Genomic DNA, 22,220 nt, shown 5'->3' on the forward strand with positions numbered 1-22,220 from the left:
AGTCAGCTGTGAAGCTGACTGCATTCCTCCAGGCCAGTCACTGACACTTAGCCCAACCCACTTCACAGGGCTGTTGTTGTGAGGTTAAAAATGGAGAGGAGGAGGCTGCTTGCGTTCCTCACAAGAAGGGAAAAAGGCAGGATATAAATGTAATGCAATATTCATAAGACACCTGGCCAACTAGCTTCTCATCAGTGTCAGTATTGTTTCAAGACAGGCAAAAGTTTTTAATGAGGCTTTGTTTTCAATGAAGATTTTAACGCCCATCTCTTTCTTCCTTCCCTTTCCCCTCGCTCTTGGCTTTGAACGGCAGCTCCCGGGTAACGGGTGTTTGATTACTTAGTGCATGCAGGCAACATTTTCTCATCTTTCCTCAGAACAAATTGACGCTCTGGCAGATCAGCACATCGTCCATGTCGCCTGTGGAGACTCCCACAGCCTCGCCCTCAGTGACCAAGGGCAACTTTATTCCTGGGGTGCGGGCAGTGATGGGCAGCTAGGCCTCACCACAGTAGAAGACTCCGTGGCTGTGCCGAGGTAACCGTAGCAGCAATCAAATGCTGCTGCTCCCTGTGTGATTTATTCCGTGCTCAGTTTCCAGCGGAAGGTTCCAGGCACTGGCAGTGTTCAACTTGCTCTTTTCACGTGTCGAGGATTGTATGCATGAGCCCCTGCTTGGCTGCACATTCGAGCCAGACTGGACGAAGGTGGATCTCTCCGCCCTTGCCTCAGAGAATATATTCCAGCCATGGGCAGGTGGTCAAAGATGCAGGAGGGGGAAGGGTTTGAAGAGGAAATGAGTGAGACCAAAACTACCAAAAATATACCAGTATATTGTAATTTAAAGCTGTTACGGCTATTGCCTAAGCCTTCAGAGAGACATTTCAACCTTTTAGAATGACGGAGAAATGCCCACTTGTTGGGAAATCTCAGAACCATTGGTGGTTGAAAGGGGTAGGGCCACGGAAAGCGGGGTGGCTATCTAGGGGATTCTGGAGGGCCAGATTTGCCCCTTAGGGCTGAGGTTCCCCATCTGTGCCCTGGATATATTCTAAATCACTGCTAGTTTAAGAATAAAGGCAACTTAGCTGCAATTAAACTAAAAACATCTGAAAGGATGTTTGCTGGGGAACTTGAACACTTGCATAGACCTCACTGGTTCATGTGGAATAATGACATCCACCTTATCCTGCTGTATTGTTAGGTTAAGATTAGTGATTTTTTTTTTTGTCTGAGGATTTGATTGGCTTGTTCAGTGCAGACAACTTTTTAAAAACCTTTTTCCTTTTACTACTTTCCTTTTTTTGTTTTTTTCCCTTTTGTTTACACCCAAGTAGATAGTTGCACTTGATATTAAATCTCAGATGTTTAATTTGTTGTTGTTGTAGTTTATTTGTTGTTTCATAGCAGATGTAGCCCCAAAATCTGTTGGAATCAGCTGGGTAGGAAGAAATATAGAAATATTCTTCTACAGCCATTTGCATGTCTGTGGAGGCAAGTTGCTCTTCAGTGTACCTTATAAAATGAAAAAAAGATGGCCTCTTCAGAATGTGGGAGAATGTGGGAGAAACCTGTTTATTCTTTAGCATACGTAGCTGTTGTTTTGTGAGAATCATCTGAAAATGCACCAAGGACCCTAATTTAAATATCTCTGCTTCACTGATGCAGGATGCAGTCATAGTTATAGTACACTTAATAATTACTCTCCTCTTATTCACTTGTGCATTGCCTGCACTTGACTGCGATATTTTTCAAATTAAACCATGAATACAAGTTATAAAACTGGATGGAACAAGTCCTATGTATCTCTCCTGCACCTATTTTAACCTTTATATATATTTGGTTCTTTAGGTTAATAAAAAAGCTGAACCAGGAGACAATACTTCAAGTCACGTGTGGCAATTCCCATTGTCTAGCTCTTGCAGCCGGTATGGTAATATTCATGTTTAATAGTTAAGCTATTCTTGCTAGGACTGCAACATTAGTTTGAAGTTTCAGATTATCTCCCAAATGCATCAAGCCTCAAAGCCTTGCATGCTCATTATTTGAGTAATCCTTATACTATTATTATAAGATAGATGGATGGCTGTTAGTATCCAAATACTGTCTTACATTGCAAGGAAAAGCTGTGACTGAGAGAGAACAGCTTGTTTTCAATCACTGAGTAAATTCATGGCTGTGGTAAGATTTGAATCAGGGACTTCCCAGCATAGTCTCTACTAGAATCAATAACAGATTCATTACTTCAGGGTGCAGTATCCCTTCCCCTCTCTCACCCGCACATTCCAGTTAGCCTTCCGCCTCCCCCAGCAAAATAGTTGTGTGTCATCATTGCTCTGTTTCATAACAAGAACTTTCTTCTTCTCACTCCTGCGGCCTGCCTTTGTCTTCTGGCTTTCAGATGGGCAGTTCTTTGCTTGGGGACAGAACAACCATGGGCAGCTCGGACTCGGGAAAGAATTTCCTTCTCAGTCCAGTCCTCAGCGTGTCAAATCACTTGATGGGATCCCTTTGGCTCAGGTTGCTGCAGGAGGAGCACATAGCTTCGCCTTGTCTCTCTCAGGAGCAGTATTTGGTTGGGGGAAAAACACCTCGGGACAGCTGGGACTGAGTGATGAACGAGGTATGTCTCTCTTTCAGTGCATTGCAATAAGGAGTCAAGATATGGAAGGCTCCCTGTACTTACTGCTGACTTCCCTCCCTCACACTTGACCAATGCTATAAGATGGTGGAAATGGTTTCTAGGCGGAATCTGCCTTCCCCATGAGAAGACTGTTGCTTTCCTTCCCACCCTTTGCTTGTTACTCTGCAAAAGCTCAGCCATTGAGAAAGGGAAGTCAAGAAAAGGGGAACCATTTGAAGAATGTGCTTCCTTCTCTCCCTCTCATGGTCGAGTTAAGCCACTTAAAATCCATGATGCTGCCACAGATTCAGTGGCCCATGTGTCTGCATTGACAGTAGCCATCTGCAGTACTGGATCAAGTCCCTGTGAAGAAGCAGTTTCTGTCAACATGGTTGTGCTCCTGCCATAAATCTACATAAATTGAGAGATTAGTGGGCATTAATTGTAATAATTATAGGTTCAGGTTTTTTTGCCACTCATACTAAGGTTAAGTACCTAACTATTTTAATGACTTTTTGGTGTTGTGTTTTTAGTATTATTTATTATATTTCTATCCCATCTTTCTCCCATCATGGAACTCAAGGTGGCTACATGTGGTTCCCAGGTGGTCTCCCCCCCAGCTCAGGCCAGACCTGCTTAGCTTCAGCATGGTGGATGCCTTATGTGCCTTTAGACCATACTCTGGGCCAATTTTATCTGTTTTGTTGCACTGATCTATTTTATTCTTGTGTTGCGTTTTACTGCTCTGTAACTGAAATAAAGCACTGGGGAAGACATTAAGTCTGCCATGGCCCTGTGTCCACAGGGGTGCTTGGCTGGAGAGGATTTTCATTCTCTGAACTGGGCCTCAGTTTGTGTTTTTCCACCAGCATTCCTTTGTCCAAACAGGTCCCTGTAACTTCAAAGGAAGATAGGCGCACAGTTAAGAAGTATGTCATAGAGGCTGACCATTGATAGATACCCCAGTTGTTAAGCTAAAAAGCCGTGATTTCAGCCAGTCTCCACCTGCTTGCTGGATGCTTGATGGAAGCAAGCTAGGACCCCCACCTCCTGCCTCTCCTTCCTTCAGAAGAGCCTGGTGTCCCTCACTGCCCAAGCTGCTCCAGGCTTTGCAGCTAAGCAGTGAGCAAAGTACTCCCTGCAGGGCCACGTCAGCACAACAGTTCTGCTACCAGTACCCTTTCCAAGACCACACACAGCCAAACCTTGACTTTGCATATTTAACTTTTGCAGATTTAACCATTTGCGAGTTTGCCCTCAATAATTAAATGGGATTATTTTTTGGGGGCGGGGGAGTTTTGTGGCCTTCTGAGAAAAATTGCGGATGACATGCATAGACTTGAAAATATGCGATAGCTATATGAGTATTTTTCTGAACCATACTTCAGAAAACCATACTTCCTGCTTGCTTGTTCCACACATTATTACCTTATATGTCAGCATAAAAGGCAACCCTTGAAACCAGAAGTAGCAAAGCAAAAATTGGGTGTCATCTTATACTCCAGTATATACAGTTTAACAAGAAAAAAGGGAAATTTGTGAGGCTGTTGCTGCAACTACACCACTGGGTGCGAAGACACACATAGAGAGAGACAAAGAAAAGCAATCTAGTACATGTATGGTCAACTGTATTAAGAGTTAAGGTTTGGAGAGGAAGCTAGAGATATTTATGGTTTTTCCACTTCTGTGGGGGCCCCACGATTGTGCAGGGCTGAGTAGTGAGACACTGCAGAGCTTATGTTCGTTCTCTCAGCCATTTTTGTGGTAGTTTAGAACAGCTCCACTCGAGCCTTGCCTCCCAGACTTGGTAACTTCCTACACAAAACTGAGTGTGCTGGTATTATCAATATTTTTATCAGCAAGCTCCTTGTGTTTAGAACTACTGCAACTTTATACCTGTGATGCAACTGTTTCATACCCTCTCATGCAGACCGGGAGTCTCCATGCCATGTGAAGCTCTTAAGGTCACAACAGGTTGTTTATATCAGCTGTGGAAATGAACACACCGCTGTCCTGACAAAGGTAAAGGGACTTTTTGCATAAGCTTTGGCAGCAGTGTGTGTGTGTGTGTGTGTGTGGGGGGGGCGGATATTGGCACATTTTGTAGTCTAACTTGGCCAGGTACCCTCCTCCCTTCTCAGCCAATAGCTCTTTAAAGAAAGCAGTGCATGCTGTATAGTGAGGAGAAATTCCTCAGTGGGTTTCCCTCACATCTGAGTACAGTGTCTCTTGGGCATATGACATCAGCTTGTTTTTAATTTGTCAGTTAATTCCAAAGTGTCATCCTTTGTAACCTCTGCTTGACTTAGTTCTTCTCATGTCCTCTTCCAAGACATTGGTTTGAATGCTTTTAAAAATTGATTAACAGCGAGTTCTGTTAGATTGGGAGGTAGTAACATTTAGGTTTCTCCTACTTTTATTCTGAATTGGAGCAGTCCATTTTAGGAAGACTCCACAATTTCATGCCAGCCTTATTCTGCTGGATGTGCAGGCCAGAATTCTGTGCATGCACTGGGGCAAGAGTGGTGAGAGAACCTGGTTTACCACTAGAGGTGGCGTTGACACGTCTATGGCAGCCCATGCTTGGACTGAAGAAACCAGCAGAAGTAATGTGGCTTTGCCTTACCAGAATGGGGAGCTACATCTGTTGTGAGAGGCTGCTCATCTCCAAAGGGAAATGTTGTTGTCTCTGCTTTGCTCATCAGAGTGGAGGGGTGTTCACCTTTGGTGCAGGTTCCTGTGGCCAGCTTGGCCATGATTCCTGGAATAATGAAGTCAACCCCAGAAGGGTTCTGGAATTGATGGGCAGTGAAGTGTCCCAGATTGCTTGTGGCAGGTGAGTAACCTCAGGTGTTCTTTCTGTGCCAGTGTGGTGGGTAGTGTTGTGTGTCCAGGCAATAAAAAATTTGGACCACTTGAAACCATGAGCAGTTAGAATTAGAGAGTAGTGTTGTATGCTCTTTTGTCTATGTTGTGTTTTATCTGTGTGCAAAGCTGATCTTAGTTTGGATGACTGTTACTGTGAGGTTGGGACTTCCATGATGTCCACAGAAGCTGCAGATTCATATTTCAGCACAGTCTTGGTACTGTACACAAACTTCCAAGTGCATCTTCACAGCCACACGATTTACCAAAAAAAAATAAGAGTACATAGCAGAAAAATGGCTCCCTTACAGGCTTAAAAAAGTAGAACGTGGGTAGCCAGCAAGATGGAGGTGCTGCACTCTTTTCTGTTCAAACATATACTGACTGTGTGGATGCCTTCTTAGAAAGAACAACTATACACTGGAAAAATGTTTAAATCTCACACACTTTGTAATGTATTGATTTTGTTATTTGCAGGCAGCACACTCTTGCCTTTGTGCCTTCTTCTGGAATTATCTATGCATTTGGCTGTGGAACCAAAGGCCAGCTGGGAACTGGGCAAACCTTCAATCTTAAATGTCCTTCCCCAGTCAAAGGCCATTGGGCAGCTCATAATGAGCGATTATCTAGTAAAGCAGGTAAGTGGGTTTAGAAAAGCAACTCCATCAAGACCATGGATGGAGCTCAGAGTAAGCTTGGCTGGCCAGAGCACTCTCCAGATGGGAGCCTAGGAAGATGATGTCTCAGCAGCAAGCTAGAGCCATGTGAAGCTTCACAGAGACACCCACAGTTTGCAGTGAGGGTTGCTTCATCCCCTCTGGAAGAGCTTGCTGGACAATTAAGAGGCCCTTACTTTGCTGCTTTTGCAGCCTCAGACTTGTGCAAGACTGGAAAAGTGGAGGTTCTGCTTGGAATTCCTCCTCAGTGGATCGAGTATTCTGGCCTTCTGGCCCCTGAATAGATACCGACTGTCCTCCTCTTAAAAGATCAGTCTGATCCTTGTCTTCATCAGGAAAGACCAAGGTCTGGGGTTCAAGAGACCTTAGAGCCCTATTTTTGAAGAAGTACATACATGTGATGTATGGATACTTTCATCTCACTTCACTTGGGAAAATTAAAGCATGAGATAAATCCTGCTTTTAAACTTTGAAACATTTCCACCTTGGAGGGAGTCCTTCCCCTGTTCCCTCATTGAATGTAAGTTCAGCAGTCTTACATAAGCCAAACTGGTTTGTGCTTTTGGCTTCCTTCATCAAAATGAGGTGGCAAAGCTGATGTGTGGAAATTCTATATTCAAGAAGGTAAGCTTTAACTTTCACCCCATGGACTTTTCTGAGAGGAGTCTAGCCTCTCCAAGAACATTCCCCTCTCATTAACTGGACATCAGGCAGGAATAGCATGCCTCTTCAGTGATGACTGCCCATTTGGAGGACTTCAAAAGGCAGTCCTGGAGGAGAAGACCATCAGTGGCTCCTAGTCCTGATTAGCTAGATGCTACCTCCAGTATCAGAGGCAGTATGCCTGTGCTCAGCAGTTGCTGGAGAACATGATTGAGTGGCTGCTCATGGGTTTCCTGTGGGCATCTGACTGGCCACTGTGACCACAGTGCTGGAGCATTCAGACCCATGGTGTCCCTTCAGGGTCCTCCTTATGTCTCTTCCTTTGCCTCCATCTGTTTGACCTTGTCCACAAGTGTGCTTGAACCCGAGATAGCAGTAATAGTTCTGTCCTGGCATCTTCTGCTTGCAGCTGAGGGAGACATTAACGGCCAATTACCTATGAGACACCACCAACTCATCTGTAGGTTTAGTGACTGGATTCTGTTTTAGTAAGTCAAGATCCAGCCATAATTTGAACAACGTTTGTCCCTGGGTAGGGAGTGCTAGGACAGTCACTCTTAAAGCACCACAGTGCGGTGTATTCAGACTGCTAGCACACTTTCAGCATATTCTCTCAGTGCAGAAAAAACAGCTTGGGTGGAAAGGCAGTTGCAGGAATTTGTGTGATTTTGACTCTTAGATCAGTTCAGCTGATGCAGGAAGCTCAAGGAACCCTAAGGCAGGTATGTTTGGGTGTACCTGGTTAGTGATTTTCTCAATGTTTTCTCATTTTCACATGAAAATAGGGCACCTTTGCCCTATTCAAGATGTGGTTGCTTTTATCTTCTGCATAGATGTTGAAGGGCCTTAGTTCACTTGTAGAGTCCATGCTTTACAGAAAATCCCAGGTTTAATCCCTGGCCCCTCTTAAGTAGTCTGGGAAAGATCCTGTGACAGCTGCTGCCCATCCACGTACTATATAAACCCATGGTTTGGTTAGGCATCAGAGCCCTGGATCTCCACTTTGCTCTCCTTCACAGTATGCTAAAAAAGTGGAATCTGCAGCCATTGAAGAGCATGCTGCTTTCATGAAGCTAGGTGGAAAATAGTTGACTGTTTGGAGATAATTGTTAGTACAATAAAGAGAAAACAATGGCATCAGTCTATCGCAGGTGAATGCATTTCATCACTTTCTTTGAGTTCTCACAGGCAGACAGCAACCTGAAAGGGACATTCCAATCTGGCTTTTGCTCTCCCAGTTTCCAGGGGAGAAGGAAGTAGATGCTTGTGACAGTTGAGCCACATCTAATTGGTATCAATTCTCTTCAACAGATGCCTGTACATATTATGTTGTTAAACGTATCTTCACTGGAGGAGACCAAACTTTTGTGCTTTTCTCTGAAACAGAGGTAATGTAAAGTTGTAGTACTGGTGGCAGGGTGGTGGTGGTGGTGGGAAGAACTCACACCTGAGGGCTTTTGGAATGCTACTTGGCCGCCTCTTCTTCTGTGCATGGTGAGCTCCAGGGCTTCAAGCTCATACCTTCATTTCTGCAGAATACAATCCTTATATCAGTGGTCACCAACTTTGCGGGGTGCCCAAGGGACATTTTAACCCTTTCCAACCCCATTACTGGCTGGATTCCAGCTGCCAGAGCATCAGGTGTTGGCAGAAAGTCTGAAAATGGACAGCAGACAACTACAAATGTTTGGAATGGAAATAAATTCACTTGCTTCCAAGCCAAATCAGCTGTCTTTTTTTTTTGGTGCAAACAGGCAAAAAAGTGACTTTTGCATGTTCACTTCTACGAAACTAACCAAATGTTGCTGGGTGATAATGCCCAAACAATTCTTGGGGCAGGTGGTTCTTGTAATTGGAATATAGGCTCTGGTAGTATGAAAGGTAAGTGAGGCTTGTTTGAAGGTGCATGTCACACACTTTGGAGCCCAAGCCAGGTGATTTTTCTTGCACATTCACAAAAGCAGCAGTTAAGCCCCTGGCAGCCATTCCAGCCCACTTTGTGAAATTATCTTTGACACCTATATCCTCTTACAGAAATCTCTGCCAGCTGATGATTTCCGGACCATAAATCAAAGTGACTACACCTATTCAGTTAATGATGATACAATAGACATTTGGAGAGAAAAGCTTTCAGAAAGAAACAGTCCTAATTCAGTGAAGTATGTTTGCTTTTCTTTCATTTAACACACTGTTTGGGGTTTAATGTTGCATTTTGGCATGAAATTGGCCTACTCCTGTTCTGTGGTGGTATGTTTCAATGTTTTCTTAGGGCAAAGAATTGTTTCCCTAATTCAGTCTGCAATTTTTTTGCTACTGCATAGGTTATTTTTTGCAAAAAGAGAGCAGAGAAGACCCAGATTTGGGCTATTGTAGCAGCATACAAATCAAAATAATAAATAAATATCTGGTTGGCATTTCTAGAACAACTGTGGGTGATAGGCCACGTATGTGCCAAGGCCAAAGAACATTCAAGACCCAAGCAATGGAGGTGTGCACAGAAGAAGTCAGTCACCTAAGAAAACAGCATAATTTGGGAATGATCTGTTTATTGAGCATTTGAAAGGAAAAGAATATTTAGCACTGTCTTGTGGGTCAAAAGCTTAGGGTTCTATTTTCAGAAACCTTTCAGGATCCTTGAGAGAAGGACTGTCAACAAGCTACCCCAGCCATGCAAAAAAGCTTCTGGGTGATGCAAGGTTCATGCCAGAGGCATAATAAGTGCATGAGGCAGCTTGTGATTTGAGCTACTCTGAATCACACTGAATATTTTTACTTTTCTGAGGTCCTGAGGAATATCTGGCAGTGGGGCTAAAGCTGCCCTTGCAGTGGGTGGTGTGCATGCCTGGGTGGAATCCATGTGTGAGCTCCTTTATGTAATACTTCTCAGGTGTTGAACATTTGTTCCGTGTAGTGACTATCCAAGTCAAATCTTGCATGGCTGGCATAACTTAGGGCTGGATAACATGCTACCAGCTCACTAACCTGAGAGCAAAGGCAGCTCAACCAAAGTAAATATTGTATATAATAAAACAGTAGTACACTGGGGACTCATAGCCAACGTTCCTAACATCTTCATTTTCCTCCCACCACTCTAACCAGTGAAGTTGTGCAGATGCTGTCTTCCGCTGCCTGCTGGAATGGGAGTTTCTTAGAAAAGAAGTAAGTAGTTATACCAAGAAAAGATCAGGTAATTTCTCACCAGAATCCCTGCAACAGCACCTCTTGATGAAGTGGATGTAAGCACAAAACCAGGATCGCTTAGGTCTGCTTTAGTGATGGCTAAACTGCTAGTCATCCCTTGAAGGTCTAGTGATGGTCACTCATTTGGATGGTTTCAAGAGAGGGTTGGACGCATTCGTGAAGGACAAGCTTCTCCATGGCTGCATGTTACCTCCACTATCAGAGGCAGTATACTTACGTACACCCATTGCTGGGGAACATGGGAAGAAGGCTCCTATCACACTCATGTCCTGCTTGTGGGTTCCTACTCCCATGGGCACCCTAGACTAGATGGACCATTGGTCTGATCCAGCATAGCTCTTCTTATGCTCTTAATTAGATTTGGATTAGCGAGGAGGACTAATTAAACCTGTGGTTTCCGAAGGTGGAGGCATAAAAAGGGTAGTTGGGCAAAGTCCCCTGGGAACAGCTTTTCTGTGCATCCTGCTGAAATGTGTGTTTTCAGGATAAGATCTTGGTGGCTGCAGATGAGAGAAGAGAGGCCAGCTGGCTTGGCTTATATAAGATCTTTGCTGCTTAGTGCAGGCCTAGGATAAGCCCCTCTCTGGCTGAGCTTGTTTTGTCAGAACCAATTCTTTGCACAGACTCAGCAGCATTGCATGACATGAACCTCCTGGAGCAACCCTCTTAAAGGAGCCTTCCCACCTCCCTTGCCTATGTTGTTATGGCAATGGTAGCTATGCCATCGGAGGCTATGTTTAACTCTGTATATCCTGTGAGCTTTAGCAATAAACTGTCACATATGGTATGTGATTAAAATGGAACCTCTTCCCCCAAGAGAACATCTGTTGTTGTTGTTGCCGCTCCTGTAATTTAGCTAGGTAGCTTGCATGAGGGAAGAATTCTGCATTGGTATTTAGGACTGGCATACTTCTGAAAGGTCTTTTTCACCTGCAAGGTGTTCTAAGTGATGCTTGAGCCAGACATAGATGATGCAATTTCTTCAGCATTCTTAACTGGGAGCTGAATTGCTTTATTGCTAAAATTGCAGCTCCTTTGACAACTTCGTAGTATTAGATTAATAGGTTTAAGTTGTGATCTCTTCCATCAGCTAGGTATTGTGAGGAGCTGTTTTTAAAGTTGGCCTGAGAATAATTTTCAGTAAAACAAATGTAACAGTTAAGTAGAGACCAAATATCCATCTTAATCCCACAGTGAGATGTTTTCGGGAAGTTGACAGGTAAGACATGAGAATCACAGGCACACAACTGGTATTCAGAAGGTATTGGCTCTGAAGCTACAAGCTATACATCCCTCAAGCAGGCTACAGTCTGATGCCGCTTCTGTAGGTGATGTGGGACAGTCAGGTCCAGTGGAAAGAGTGCCATGCTCTCAGGTGCCTCGCCTAGGACATTCATGTGCCTAGACGTAATTGCTATGCGGGGGAAGGTGGGGGTAGAATGTGTATTCTTTCAAATCTGTAACTGATTTCTCAACACGTGCAGCTGATTCACCTGCCAAAGTTGGACAGAAGCCTTTAGTGGAGTATCTGAGCCTACAGAGAAAGCTGTAGTTGTTTCTTGGCAGCTTATCAGGAAGGGCCATTACTGGATACCCATTAAATTTGACTTGGCAGCTTGTGCTTCAGACTGTCATTCTTAGACTTTGCAAATTACTTTTGAAGCTCAAGCAGGCAAGCATCTAGTATTCTGCTTGTATGCGCCTGAGCCGCTTTTTGGCTTTCACTATCTGTGCTAAGATTCCAGTTCTGCCATTGCATTTAATCCATCTATGAATTTTGAACTTTGAGAGTCTGCTTAAGGAGTTCAAACAGTTAATTCGCTATTTGTAAATGCCTGACAACTCTCCTTTTAAAAATGCAAATAGATCTTATTTACCTACCTACCTATGTTTCTCTCTCTCTTTCTTTGATTTTAGAGTAGATGAACATTTTAAGACTAGTCCCAAAATTCCTGGGATCGACTTGAATGCCACCAGGATGATGTTTGATAAGCTAATGACATCTCAGCATTCTACCTTGCTTGACCAGGTACAAACCTCCATATATAAACTTTAGTTATTTTTTCAGTCATATGTATGAAGAAGATTAAAACAGGCTTCCCCAACCGGGTCCCCTTCAGAGGTATAGAACTACAACTCCCACCATCCTCAGTCAGCAGGGCCAAAGGCTGTTGGGAGTTGTGGTCAAAGAGCACCAGGCTGGAGAAGCCTGGAGTGAAATGTCTGAGTTACAGTAAACTCCTGAGTTCAAATTGGGCTATCCTTGATTTTTGCTGAAACGAGTCCTCAGAAGAACTCTCACATTTTGCCGTCAACACATTTCCAAAGCCCGGCAACTGCTTTCCCTAATGGCATTGAAATGTGAAGCCAAACAGTTTGGAAAGCATTTTTCCTCCATCCCCCATTTTGAAATACAGTACGTATGTCCTTGTAAGTCCTCATTTTAAGGTATAAACACTAGTGCTTTCCTCCCGGCATGCTCAGGATTGAGGTCAGGGAGCCTGGGAAGCAAGCTCTTTGCATCTGCACTTATCTGTGGATGTTGGAGCTCCTCCACACTAGCTCTGCTTGCTGATGATTCCTTTCCCTCTTGACAATGCAGGTTTGGGAAGGGTAGGAACTAGCAGGAAGAGCTTCAGCTTTATGGCAAAGCAGTTACGTTATTTAACTTAAAGAAATTAACAACTGCAGTGGGAGGACCTGCAGTGGGAAAGATCAAGAGTTTTTCTAAGAATCTCTGGTGAAATCTTGGGAAGAAATGAACCAGTCAGGGGCTGTGCGGAGTTTTCTGATGTATTACCTTTTCCAGGAAATTACTGTTTGTGATTTGGAGGGAAGGAGCTCCAGGGAGCTGGAGGGTACTTAACCAGAACTTGTGCTGGGACACAGGAAGCTCATGGGGGTCCCACATGGGATGTCACTTGCAAGGAATAGATGATCCCAAAGCTTCTCTGCCAAAGATCATGCCTTCCTGGCCTTGGTTGCATGGGAGATGGAGATGCCAGATTTTGAAGGCATGAGGCTGAGAGTGTATCAATGTTCAATCTCTGGCAAAAGCAGCGTACATGCAGGATTGTGATCCTGTTCGGCAACATGCAGAAGACACATCCATGTAGGAATGGCCTCACTGGGGACTGGAACATTCTGATGCTAAGAAAAGGTGGAGAAAAGATGCTTAGGATTCTAGAATTTCAGGAGGGGCTGTTCTTGGTTTCCCCAGTAACCAGCAAAATGCAATATTTCACTAAATGAATTAGATGGAATCAGGGCTGGTGTCAATGGCAGGTATTGTTGGGTACTGCTTCTCCTTCTCCCAGTTAACCCAGCCTGTTCCCTTGCTTTCCCTGAACATGCAAACAGCAGTCAGAGTGAGAATTTAAGAGCAGCTTCTTTTGATTGGATCCTGCCCTTTCTCTGGATAGTTGTACAAATTGGGTCCAGGGTAAGAGAAGCAGCCAGACAGAAGCAGAGGGGTGCCAAAACCTGGAGCTGACATTTAACTGTCTCTGATCAGTAGAGTCTTAGGCTATTGAGCAGTTGCATCATTTACATGAAGGAGCACTTAATAATAGAAGTCTCTGGGAAATTGGCTGTCATGCTCAGCACTTTTTCTAGGGAAAAGTTGTGGCTTTTAAGTGAATATAAGATTTTGGTCACACAACCTTTCTGCTTTGGTTGACTGGATGAAAGTAATCGTGCCATGCAGTTGTACCAGTAGCCTTCTCTGGCTCACACCCTCATCCATGTCTTTGTTGAATTGCAAGGATGTGGGTTGAGTGGAGTTGCCATTTGGAGGAATGTTGATGTAGTCCTATGAGAGTTTGCCTACTTGGATTCACCTCAGAATTGAGTTGAAACGAGGAATTGGAACTGTCATAACATGTGTCTCATTATTGTTTTCTCCTCCTCTTCCTCTCCCTCTCCCCACTTCGCAGATCTTGAAGAGCTTTGAAAGCTTTTTGATCCCTCAGTTGCCCAGCTCCCCACCAGATGTCGAAGCCATGAGAATCTATCTGATCCTCCCCGAATTCCCTCCGTTACAAGACTCAAAGTACTATGTGACCTTAACACTTCCACTGGCGATGGCCATACTGCGCCTGGACAGAAACCCCAGTAAAGTCTTAGGTAGAAGATGCATATCTCTTTACTGGGTGGTTGTCTTCCTAGATTGCTTTGAGGAGAAAGTAATTCACAAAACATTTATATAGCAGCTATCCGAAGCACCAGGGAAATTTGCTGCTTAATCTTCAGCTTATTTTAGTCGCCTGCCTAGCCTCTGCTAAATCCCTTTCCCAGCACAGGTGAGAAAGCTGAGAGGAAGAGAAGGTAATGCACTGTGTTTTGGGAAAGCTGTTCTCTAGGGCCTGCATAGCAGGGGGTGGGGGGAACCTCTTTCAGCCTGAAAGTTGAATTCATCTTCAGAGAAGACCCTGGTGGCCACATTCCATTTGAGGGCAGAAGACAGAGGAAGTGAGGCCAAAAACACAAATAATAATAATAAATAAATAAAAAAAATTCCAGCATATTATAGCTTAATTTCTTACTGCCACTTACTAAGCCTCAAAGGCATTTCAGTGCCTTAGAATGAGGAAAAGCTATACAAAAGCAGGGAAACCCCCAAACAGTGGTTGGAGGAAAGGAGATGTTTTCTGTGGTTGGCGTTATGGCCATGAGGGGAGCGCTGGAGGCCAGATGGATCCCCACATCTTCCTGGAAACCAAGGCACCAACCATCATCCTCAGCTCAAACATATCTGTATGTCCAGCAACCAATTTAAAAAAGACTTCAATAAAACCGAAGAAGAGTGAAAGACAAGTAATGGGTGGAAGAAGAGTTCAAATAGTCACATTTGTCCAAGTCCTGTTCTCGATAAGGGAAGGGAGGCATAATATAGTGCTGACATCGCTTTCCAGCATGGTCAGTGTTTTGCTAGATTACTTGTAATGCCTCATTCTTTCTAGGAGTGGTTGCTTTCCCGCTTTGCAGCTTAGGCAATCATATCCGCAACTCAGCACCAGGGTCAGTGGTTGCTTTCCCTTGCTGTGAGGTGATTCTCTTAGCCATTAGGAAGACAGTGTATTTTGGTAATCCATGTCTCTGTAAGCCATGATTGCTCTTCTAATTTGCCTTGGGTGCTCTCCTGCTAATTCCCACATCTTCCTTTCTGAGTGGCAACTCCCCTCAAAGCTGAAATGAGGGTTTATGGCATCACACGCCCCAGGCTGATGGTGTGAGGGAAGCCACTCCTGTGTTTCCAGCTGCATCATTCTTGGACTGCTTTTTCAGATGAGTTTAAGCACTGCAGCCCTGTGTGTTTTTACTCAGGAATAAGCCACACTCATTCTGTGGGGTTTACTTGCCATTAAACATGCCTAAGGTCACAGCTGTAGGTATGTTTTCCCCCCTGAAAGTGCGACTGTGATCCCATGGAAGATGTTTGTCCCTTTAGAGTGGGGGAACAGCCCTCCTCTTCGTTTCTACCTCTAATATTTCTTTCAGCAGGAGTATAATGATACTGCAGCTAAGAACTTGTTTTGCTTTGCATAATCTGTTTAGATAACTGGTGGTCTCAAGTATGCCCAGGACACTTCTTGAAACTTGTAGATCTTTATAAAGGCACAGTGGTTTACCTCTTGAATGGAAGAAAAACATTACTGATCCCTGTCTTATACAGTAGCTACATCACAGCTGCCCTGAAACTTCTGGAGAAACTTCACAAGGTAATAAAACCTTTCCTTCCGTATGTTGCCCTCTCTGAATGCCAAGCTTGCTGTTAGGATAAGTATTTATGGAAGCTGTTTTTAACAAACATATTCAGAGTGTGTCATCTGAGAAAAGTGGAGTTCAGCACACATTTGTACTGGAGGATTGCAATTATGTTGGCCCGCCCCTAATTCCTGCTGTGGGTTGCATTTGGGCTTGTAACTGAGGAACCCAGTGCATCTCATCTTGAACCAAACACCCGTATGCCTTAGTTTTGTAGTGCAGAAATGGTTTGGATGGTTGCCTCTGTCTGGCCTTAACGCAAATGTAAAAGCTATCTGGCCTTCATCCCATTCATGTGGCAAGAAACCATCAGCAAGAAAACTTGAGATAGTCAATCATTCCTCACCGTTCTCAGCCCACAGTTTCACTATTCTTAGGGATGTCTATGTTAAATACTACTTACATTTTGGTTTTCATGGCAAGCTGGTATGAAGAAATTGTTCATTGCCCTTGTTTGTTTGGTTTTTTTTTCAAAATCAGGTAAATCAGAAAGCTAAACATGTAGAGTATGACAAATTCTATATCCCAGAGATTTCCAGTCTGGTGGATATTCAGGAAGACTACCTGATGTGGTTCTTGCATCAAGCTGGAATGGTAAGAGAGTTCCTTTGACTGAGGGTGAGAAAGGAGTAGACTAGGGGTGAAATCACATGCATCACTCTCATATTGAACTGAACATGCTCTGAATCTTGCTCTAATCTTGCTGCTAGGATAAGTTTTTATGGAATCTATTTTAACAAGCGTGTTTAGTCTATTTCATCTGAAAAATGTGGACTGTTCAGGAGTGCCAGGACCTGTGCAGATGAATGAATTGGGATGCAAGTGGAAAGGAGAGGCAAAAAGGTAGATAACAGGTGTAAGGAGGGAAAGGAGATAGTGTGGGCTGGAACCGAGCTGGGCTTCCAATTTGCTTTCAGAGGTTTTACTCATAAGAGCTAGAAAATCTCTTCTCCTCCTCCTCTTCCCGGGGAGCATCTCACACTGGTCTGTAGTGAATATGGATATAGGTACAGGTAATGGGCAAGATCCAAGGCAGTGCATGGTAGACCTTGGGAAGGATCTTTCTTGAATAGCAACTTCCCCACCTCAATGCTGCATGGCACCTTTTTTTTTAACTGAGGAGAAAGAGGGACTAGAAAGGGAAGGATGGTGCTATAGGCCAGCCTTCATGCTGGCTGGGAATGGTAGAAGTTGTAGTCCAATACATCTGGCATCAGATTATGGAAAGTCAGCAACTCCAGTGAGAGGAGAGGCTTTAGGACAGGACTGGGGAACCTCTCAGCCTCAGAACCACATTTCCGAGAATCCCTCAAGGGCTGCATGCCAGTGGTGGGCAGGGTTGAAGGCAAAATATATTTTAAAAATAAGTTTATTGAGCTTAAAGTTGTTCCTGCCAAGAACTAAACCTTTTAGAAAGACACCCCAAAAGCTGGGAAACCATCCATTGATTGGTAGTTAGGTGAAAGGAGTTGGAACCATCTGACAACCAGGTTGGGGCCCCAGGAGGAACTGATTTGACCTCCCGCCCCCAGGCCTTCCTACTTTTGCATTAGGAGAAGTCACTGTTACTTCCTTTGCTGTGATCTGGAAAGCATGAAGGGAAGACTATCTAGTGGGTAACGGGTAGGATTTGGGTCTTGTACATCTCAGCTCAAATCCCTGCTTAGCCACCACATTTACTGGGCTGAGTTTAAGCTGGGCATTTTCTCTCAGACTAACCAATTTCATAGGTCTGATGGGAGGATAAAGGGAGCGATGTGTATGACCTCTTGAGCTCTTTGAAGAGAAAGCTCACGTACTATTCTTTCTTTCTCCTCTCCCCTCCTTCCCCTGCACAGAAAGTAAGACCATCCATCATACAGGTAACAATTCCAATTGCTCTTGCCAAAGTAGTTCTCAGCAGAAGGGCGGGCGACTGCCATTAAACTGAACTGCTCCTCCTTTCCAGGACACTGTGACCCTGTGCTCCTACCCTTTCATCTTTGATGCACAAGCTAAGACCAAGATGCTGCAGACGGATGCTGAACTGCAGATGCAGGTATGGAGCCCTTGCTTCTTTCCGCATGTGCCCCATCCCTCGCTGCTCCTGTTTCCTTTCTCTGTTACTGGGGCTGCCTTTTCTGGTAGCTCAAATATCCTCCTTGACATTTCTGGCATACGTTCTCTTCAGTCTAGCAGAGAGGGGAAAAAGGTAGTTGTTGGCTACCAAAATTCAGGCCTTTAAAATGCATGCATTTTTGAACTAGAAACTTCAGTGTGTGGCCGCCTGGTTCCTGGTTCAAATCTCCGGGCAGCCACATGCTTGCTTGGAAGATAGAAATTTGCTTTTTTCACAGGTCAGGCTGTTCATCCATCTAGCCTGGTTTCTCCAATTTGCTGTTCTCCTGATGTTTCTGAACTCCTAGCATCCCTAACCAATGATCATGCTGGTTGTGGATGATAGGAGTTGATGCCCAGAACATCTGGAGAACACCAGGTTGGGAAGCCTAACTTAGCCCAGTGTTAATTATTCATTCAGACTACTAGCTACTCATTGCATTCTCAGACAGAGCTCTTGCCATTGGCTGATACCTGAGACTTAACTAGAGACGCCAGGATTTAACATGGACCTTCTGCCCCGGGCTATGGCCTCTTCCCCCAGGAGGTTTTGGGTAAGCCCTGCATCTTTGGAGTAACTTCCCTGCCGTGTCCTGCCTGGAACCAAATTTGCCACCTTTTTGGCACCAGGTCAAGACAACCCTCTTTGTGGAGGCCTTTGAAGACCTCTCTGGTCTTTAGGCGGCTGCCATTTATTCTTGGCTGGGTATTTTAAATTATCTTGCAAATTGTCTTTTATTGTTTTAATGTTCTTTTGCTAATTTTAAATTCTTTTTAAACTTCTGTTGCTGGTTTTTCTCTATTGTATTTTATTGTTTTCCTACCTTTTATAAACCACCCAGAGTGCTTTAGCTAAGGGTGATATAGAAATGTAACAACAATAGCAGGTTTTCTGTTCCTACTCTTCCTTCTTTAATATCTATTATAATACTGTTGGCTTGCTGCCGTAAGGACTGCAGAGCTTATATATGTAAGCTATTTTGACCACTTTCGGAAAGCCTTTGTATAAACACAGCTTCTTACTATTTGCATAACTAAGAGACTCTTTTGTGCTATGTAGGAGCTCCATGGTTTGGCTGTCTAGAATTTGTTATTTTTTCTTGAAAACAGCATTGGTTGTGGTGGAGGGACTGAACTTGTTCTTGACCTTGGAAATGGAATGTTCCAGTTTCTTGCTTACCCGGTCTGCATCCCTCCTATGCCACCAATGTTGCTACGGGAGTCTTTATTTCTTTTCTTTCTGTGGCTAACGGCTGCTGTGGGAAGGGTGACTAACATCAAAAAAGCAGCATGAAGAGGAAGGAGTGAAACAGTCTTTCTGTCCGCACTTCTTTTGCAATCCAAGTTAAAGCATCATTTCCTTTGCCCCAATCTCTCGTAAGGGGATCTGTGTTCCAAAGATACGTAAGATACAATTTGGCTGTAATTGCCTCAGCGACAGGCGTAATGTGATGAGCCTTCCTCTCACTTCCTACTAAGATTTGTGTGTGTTTAGAATGCACTTGTAGAGGAAGTGTCTGTGCACAGCGCAGGGTGATGTTTTTATAGCACTGGGAACTGTAGCCTGCCTTCTGTTTGGCAAGAACACAGAAGCTAGAACAGAATTTTGTGTACCAGGAGGTGGCGCTACTACCAAGAGCACCTACCTGTTTGGGAAGGATTTCTTGCTGCAGCTTTTTTTCTCCCACTTGGAAGACTACAACATGGAAAGCCTTGCAAAAGGGCTTCCTGGGAAGATGGTGTGGACTGTACAGGAAGGACTGGCGAGGGGAATACCAGATTCCTGCTGGTTCCGGAGCTTGAATCTCTCCTGCAAAGTCCATCTGTGGGACACATGCAGCCGGTGGGGATGTTTTGAGGAGGCAAAGAGGCACTCAAAAATGCTCACAAGTACAATCTCTCCCAGCCCCAATGCCCAAGTCCATTCCAGCCCCCACCCCACACAAGCCAGCGCTATTTTCAAGTAAGAATAAAAACTTCCATGCATCCAAATCATGGAGTTCCCCCTTAGAGCATATAGTGAGGCAGGCAGAAGGAGCTACATAGGAGATATCCTTGCTTGTCAACAGGTTTTGCAGGAGGAGATGCAAAAGTGGATGGCAGGTTATCCTATTTCCGCAGGGTCCAGTCCCTCAACAATACCTTGTTTTAAGGCTGACAAGAAGAGAGGAAATTGCTTTAGCTGGGAGTACTGGATTTGGCTGTACAGTGGTCAGTGGCTGATCCTTTGTCTATGGACCAGTAGATGTGTATAATACAGGATTTCCAAACTATGGTTAAAATAGTTGTGTATTATTATGAATTATTAAACAACAGTACTGCTTTCTCCACCCCCTTGTGAATTTCATCTCCGCTTCACTTGTGAGGCATGATCAGCTCCAATCTACAGTTTGGGGCCATGGCTAGAAGCAGATCTGGATGGCTCGATCTGTTAGGGTCAGGGTGGACTTAATCCTAAGTGTTGCCAGTAAAAGAGTTAGGTTTCATTTATTGTATGGCACATTCACATCACAACATGACTTACAAAATTCAAGAGCCAAAACATTATAGATGTATAGCTAAATTACAGGTGTGATTTTTTGCCCAACCAGGAAATCAGAAACTCTCATAAGCTCTGTTTTGGCAGTCTGTCACTATATGTTGAATAGTTTGTCTTTCGGTCCCACAATGGCAATTGGGTGATGGTATTTTGCCCCATTTATAAAGGGAATCTTCACATTTGCTATGGCCAGTGTGAATTTGTTTACTGTTGTCCATATCAGGTGGGGCTGGTCAAATCCAGGTGGGATTTTCCAAGATATAGACTATGCCATTGTGGGGGGCAATTTTTGATCTACTGTTTCCACGTATTGTGAATATTAAAGGCACTTGTAGAAGATGACTTTAGCAGTAATATTAGCTGGACATCTAGATCTTAAAAGAGTTAGAGACCCAATAGGTGCTTGTCATTTCTGAAGTTTGCCACTTAAAACCCATTTTAAATTATTCAAGGGCAGTAAGTTTATTCCTATCTTTTGAGTTTGCATCATTTAATCAGGGAGAACTGCACTGTTGATTGATTTTCATACATTTTTGTAGGTGGCCATCAGCGGAGCCAATTTACAGAATGTTTTCATGCTTCTCACTCTGGAGCCCCTTTTGGCTCGAAGCCCTTTCTTGGTCCTTCATGTCCGGAGGAGCAACCTGGTTGGCGATGCTTTGAGAGAACTAAGCATCCACTCAGATATTGACCTGAAAAAGCCTCTGAAGGTAAGCATTATCAGATCCCAATTTCATCAGTTATTTCAGATATCCTCTGCTGAAGCCCCATCCCATGTTTTCTGCTGAAAGACATACTAAAGTCAATCCCTAATTCTCCTGACTCCTGCCCAGGGCAAGCTATTTCCCTAGTTGACATCTGCTTTGTCTTTTGCGGCAGGTGATCTTTGATGGCGAGGAGGCGGTTGATGCCGGTGGAGTCACAAAGGAATTCTTCCTCCTGCTGCTGAAAGAGCTCCTGAATCCCATCTATGGAATGTTCACCTGCTACTCGGAATCGAACTTGCTGTGGTTTTCAGATACTGTAAGTTTGGCTGGATTTTTCATGCTTGATTCAATAGAGATCCTGCTTACCAGTGCTGAGCTTGGGGGAAATGGTAAGGCTCGAGTGGGGTTAGCAGCTAGAAAGACCTCGGTTGCAGTTCTGTGTGTAAAGCAGCCCTCTCCAACTGGTTCCCTCCAGATGTTTGCCAGTGGCCATGCAGGCAAGGGATGATGGAAGTTGTAGACCAATCTACCTAGAGAGCATCTGTTTGGGAAAGCAGGTGCCTGCACTTTCCTCCTGCTAATGCAGGTGTGGGCAACGATGGGGATCTGGGGGCTCATCACTCCCCCAACAGGCCACACTTCTGCTGCCAATATGCCTCCAAATTCGGCGGCAGCAAAAAGAAAGGCGATTTGATCCCAGATGTCAGCGAGAAACCACTCTGCAGCAGTTAAAAGGTCAAGAGTCATTTGTTCAGCCTAAATTCAGTGGCAGTTTCTTTCCCACTGTCACAAATGTTGGGGTGGCCATGGGGCACCACATGCAGCCCTTGGGCCATGTGTCTTTCAGCCTCTGTGTTAACGCTTCTTCCCCTTTGTATGTCTGAAGTGTTTCGTAGAGCACAATTGGTTCCACCTGATTGGCATCATTTGTGGATTGGCTATATACAACTTTACTGTGGTGGATCTTCACTTCCCATTAGCTTTGTACAAGAAACTTCTGAATGTGAAGCCCTGCTTGGAAGACTTGAAGGAACTTTCTCCCATGGAAGGAAGGTACGTTTCTTTAAACATAAAAGTATGTT

At 44.2% G+C, this 22,220-nt stretch overlaps 1 protein-coding gene across 1 annotated transcript in view; it reads left to right on the forward strand.

The window, feature by feature from the left end:
* LOC123023070 (probable E3 ubiquitin-protein ligase HERC3) overlaps positions 1–22,220 on the forward strand; it is a 40,634-nt gene that overhangs the window by 10,671 nt on the left and 7,743 nt on the right. The window contains exons 3-20 of the mRNA XM_044429436.1: positions 378–537; positions 1,852–1,928; positions 2,402–2,623; positions 4,554–4,645; positions 5,329–5,459; positions 5,966–6,126; positions 8,140–8,216; positions 8,863–8,987; positions 9,928–9,987; positions 11,947–12,058; positions 13,965–14,154; positions 15,586–15,749; positions 16,276–16,389; positions 17,634–17,657; positions 17,744–17,833; positions 20,971–21,141; positions 21,311–21,454; positions 22,025–22,191. Of these exons, the coding sequence (XP_044285371.1) occupies positions 378–537; positions 1,852–1,928; positions 2,402–2,623; positions 4,554–4,645; positions 5,329–5,459; positions 5,966–6,126; positions 8,140–8,216; positions 8,863–8,987; positions 9,928–9,987; positions 11,947–12,058; positions 13,965–14,154; positions 15,586–15,749; positions 16,276–16,389; positions 17,634–17,657; positions 17,744–17,833; positions 20,971–21,141; positions 21,311–21,454; positions 22,025–22,191 (2,281 nt within the window). The remainder of the gene's footprint in view (positions 1–377; positions 538–1,851; positions 1,929–2,401; positions 2,624–4,553; positions 4,646–5,328; positions 5,460–5,965; positions 6,127–8,139; positions 8,217–8,862; positions 8,988–9,927; positions 9,988–11,946; positions 12,059–13,964; positions 14,155–15,585; positions 15,750–16,275; positions 16,390–17,633; positions 17,658–17,743; positions 17,834–20,970; positions 21,142–21,310; positions 21,455–22,024; positions 22,192–22,220) is intronic.

This window comes from Varanus komodoensis, unplaced genomic scaffold (assembly GCF_004798865.1).
Source record: "Varanus komodoensis strain SLA01 unplaced genomic scaffold, ASM479886v1 scaffold2, whole genome shotgun sequence".
Classification (NCBI taxonomy): domain Eukaryota; kingdom Metazoa; phylum Chordata; class Lepidosauria; order Squamata; family Varanidae; genus Varanus; species Varanus komodoensis.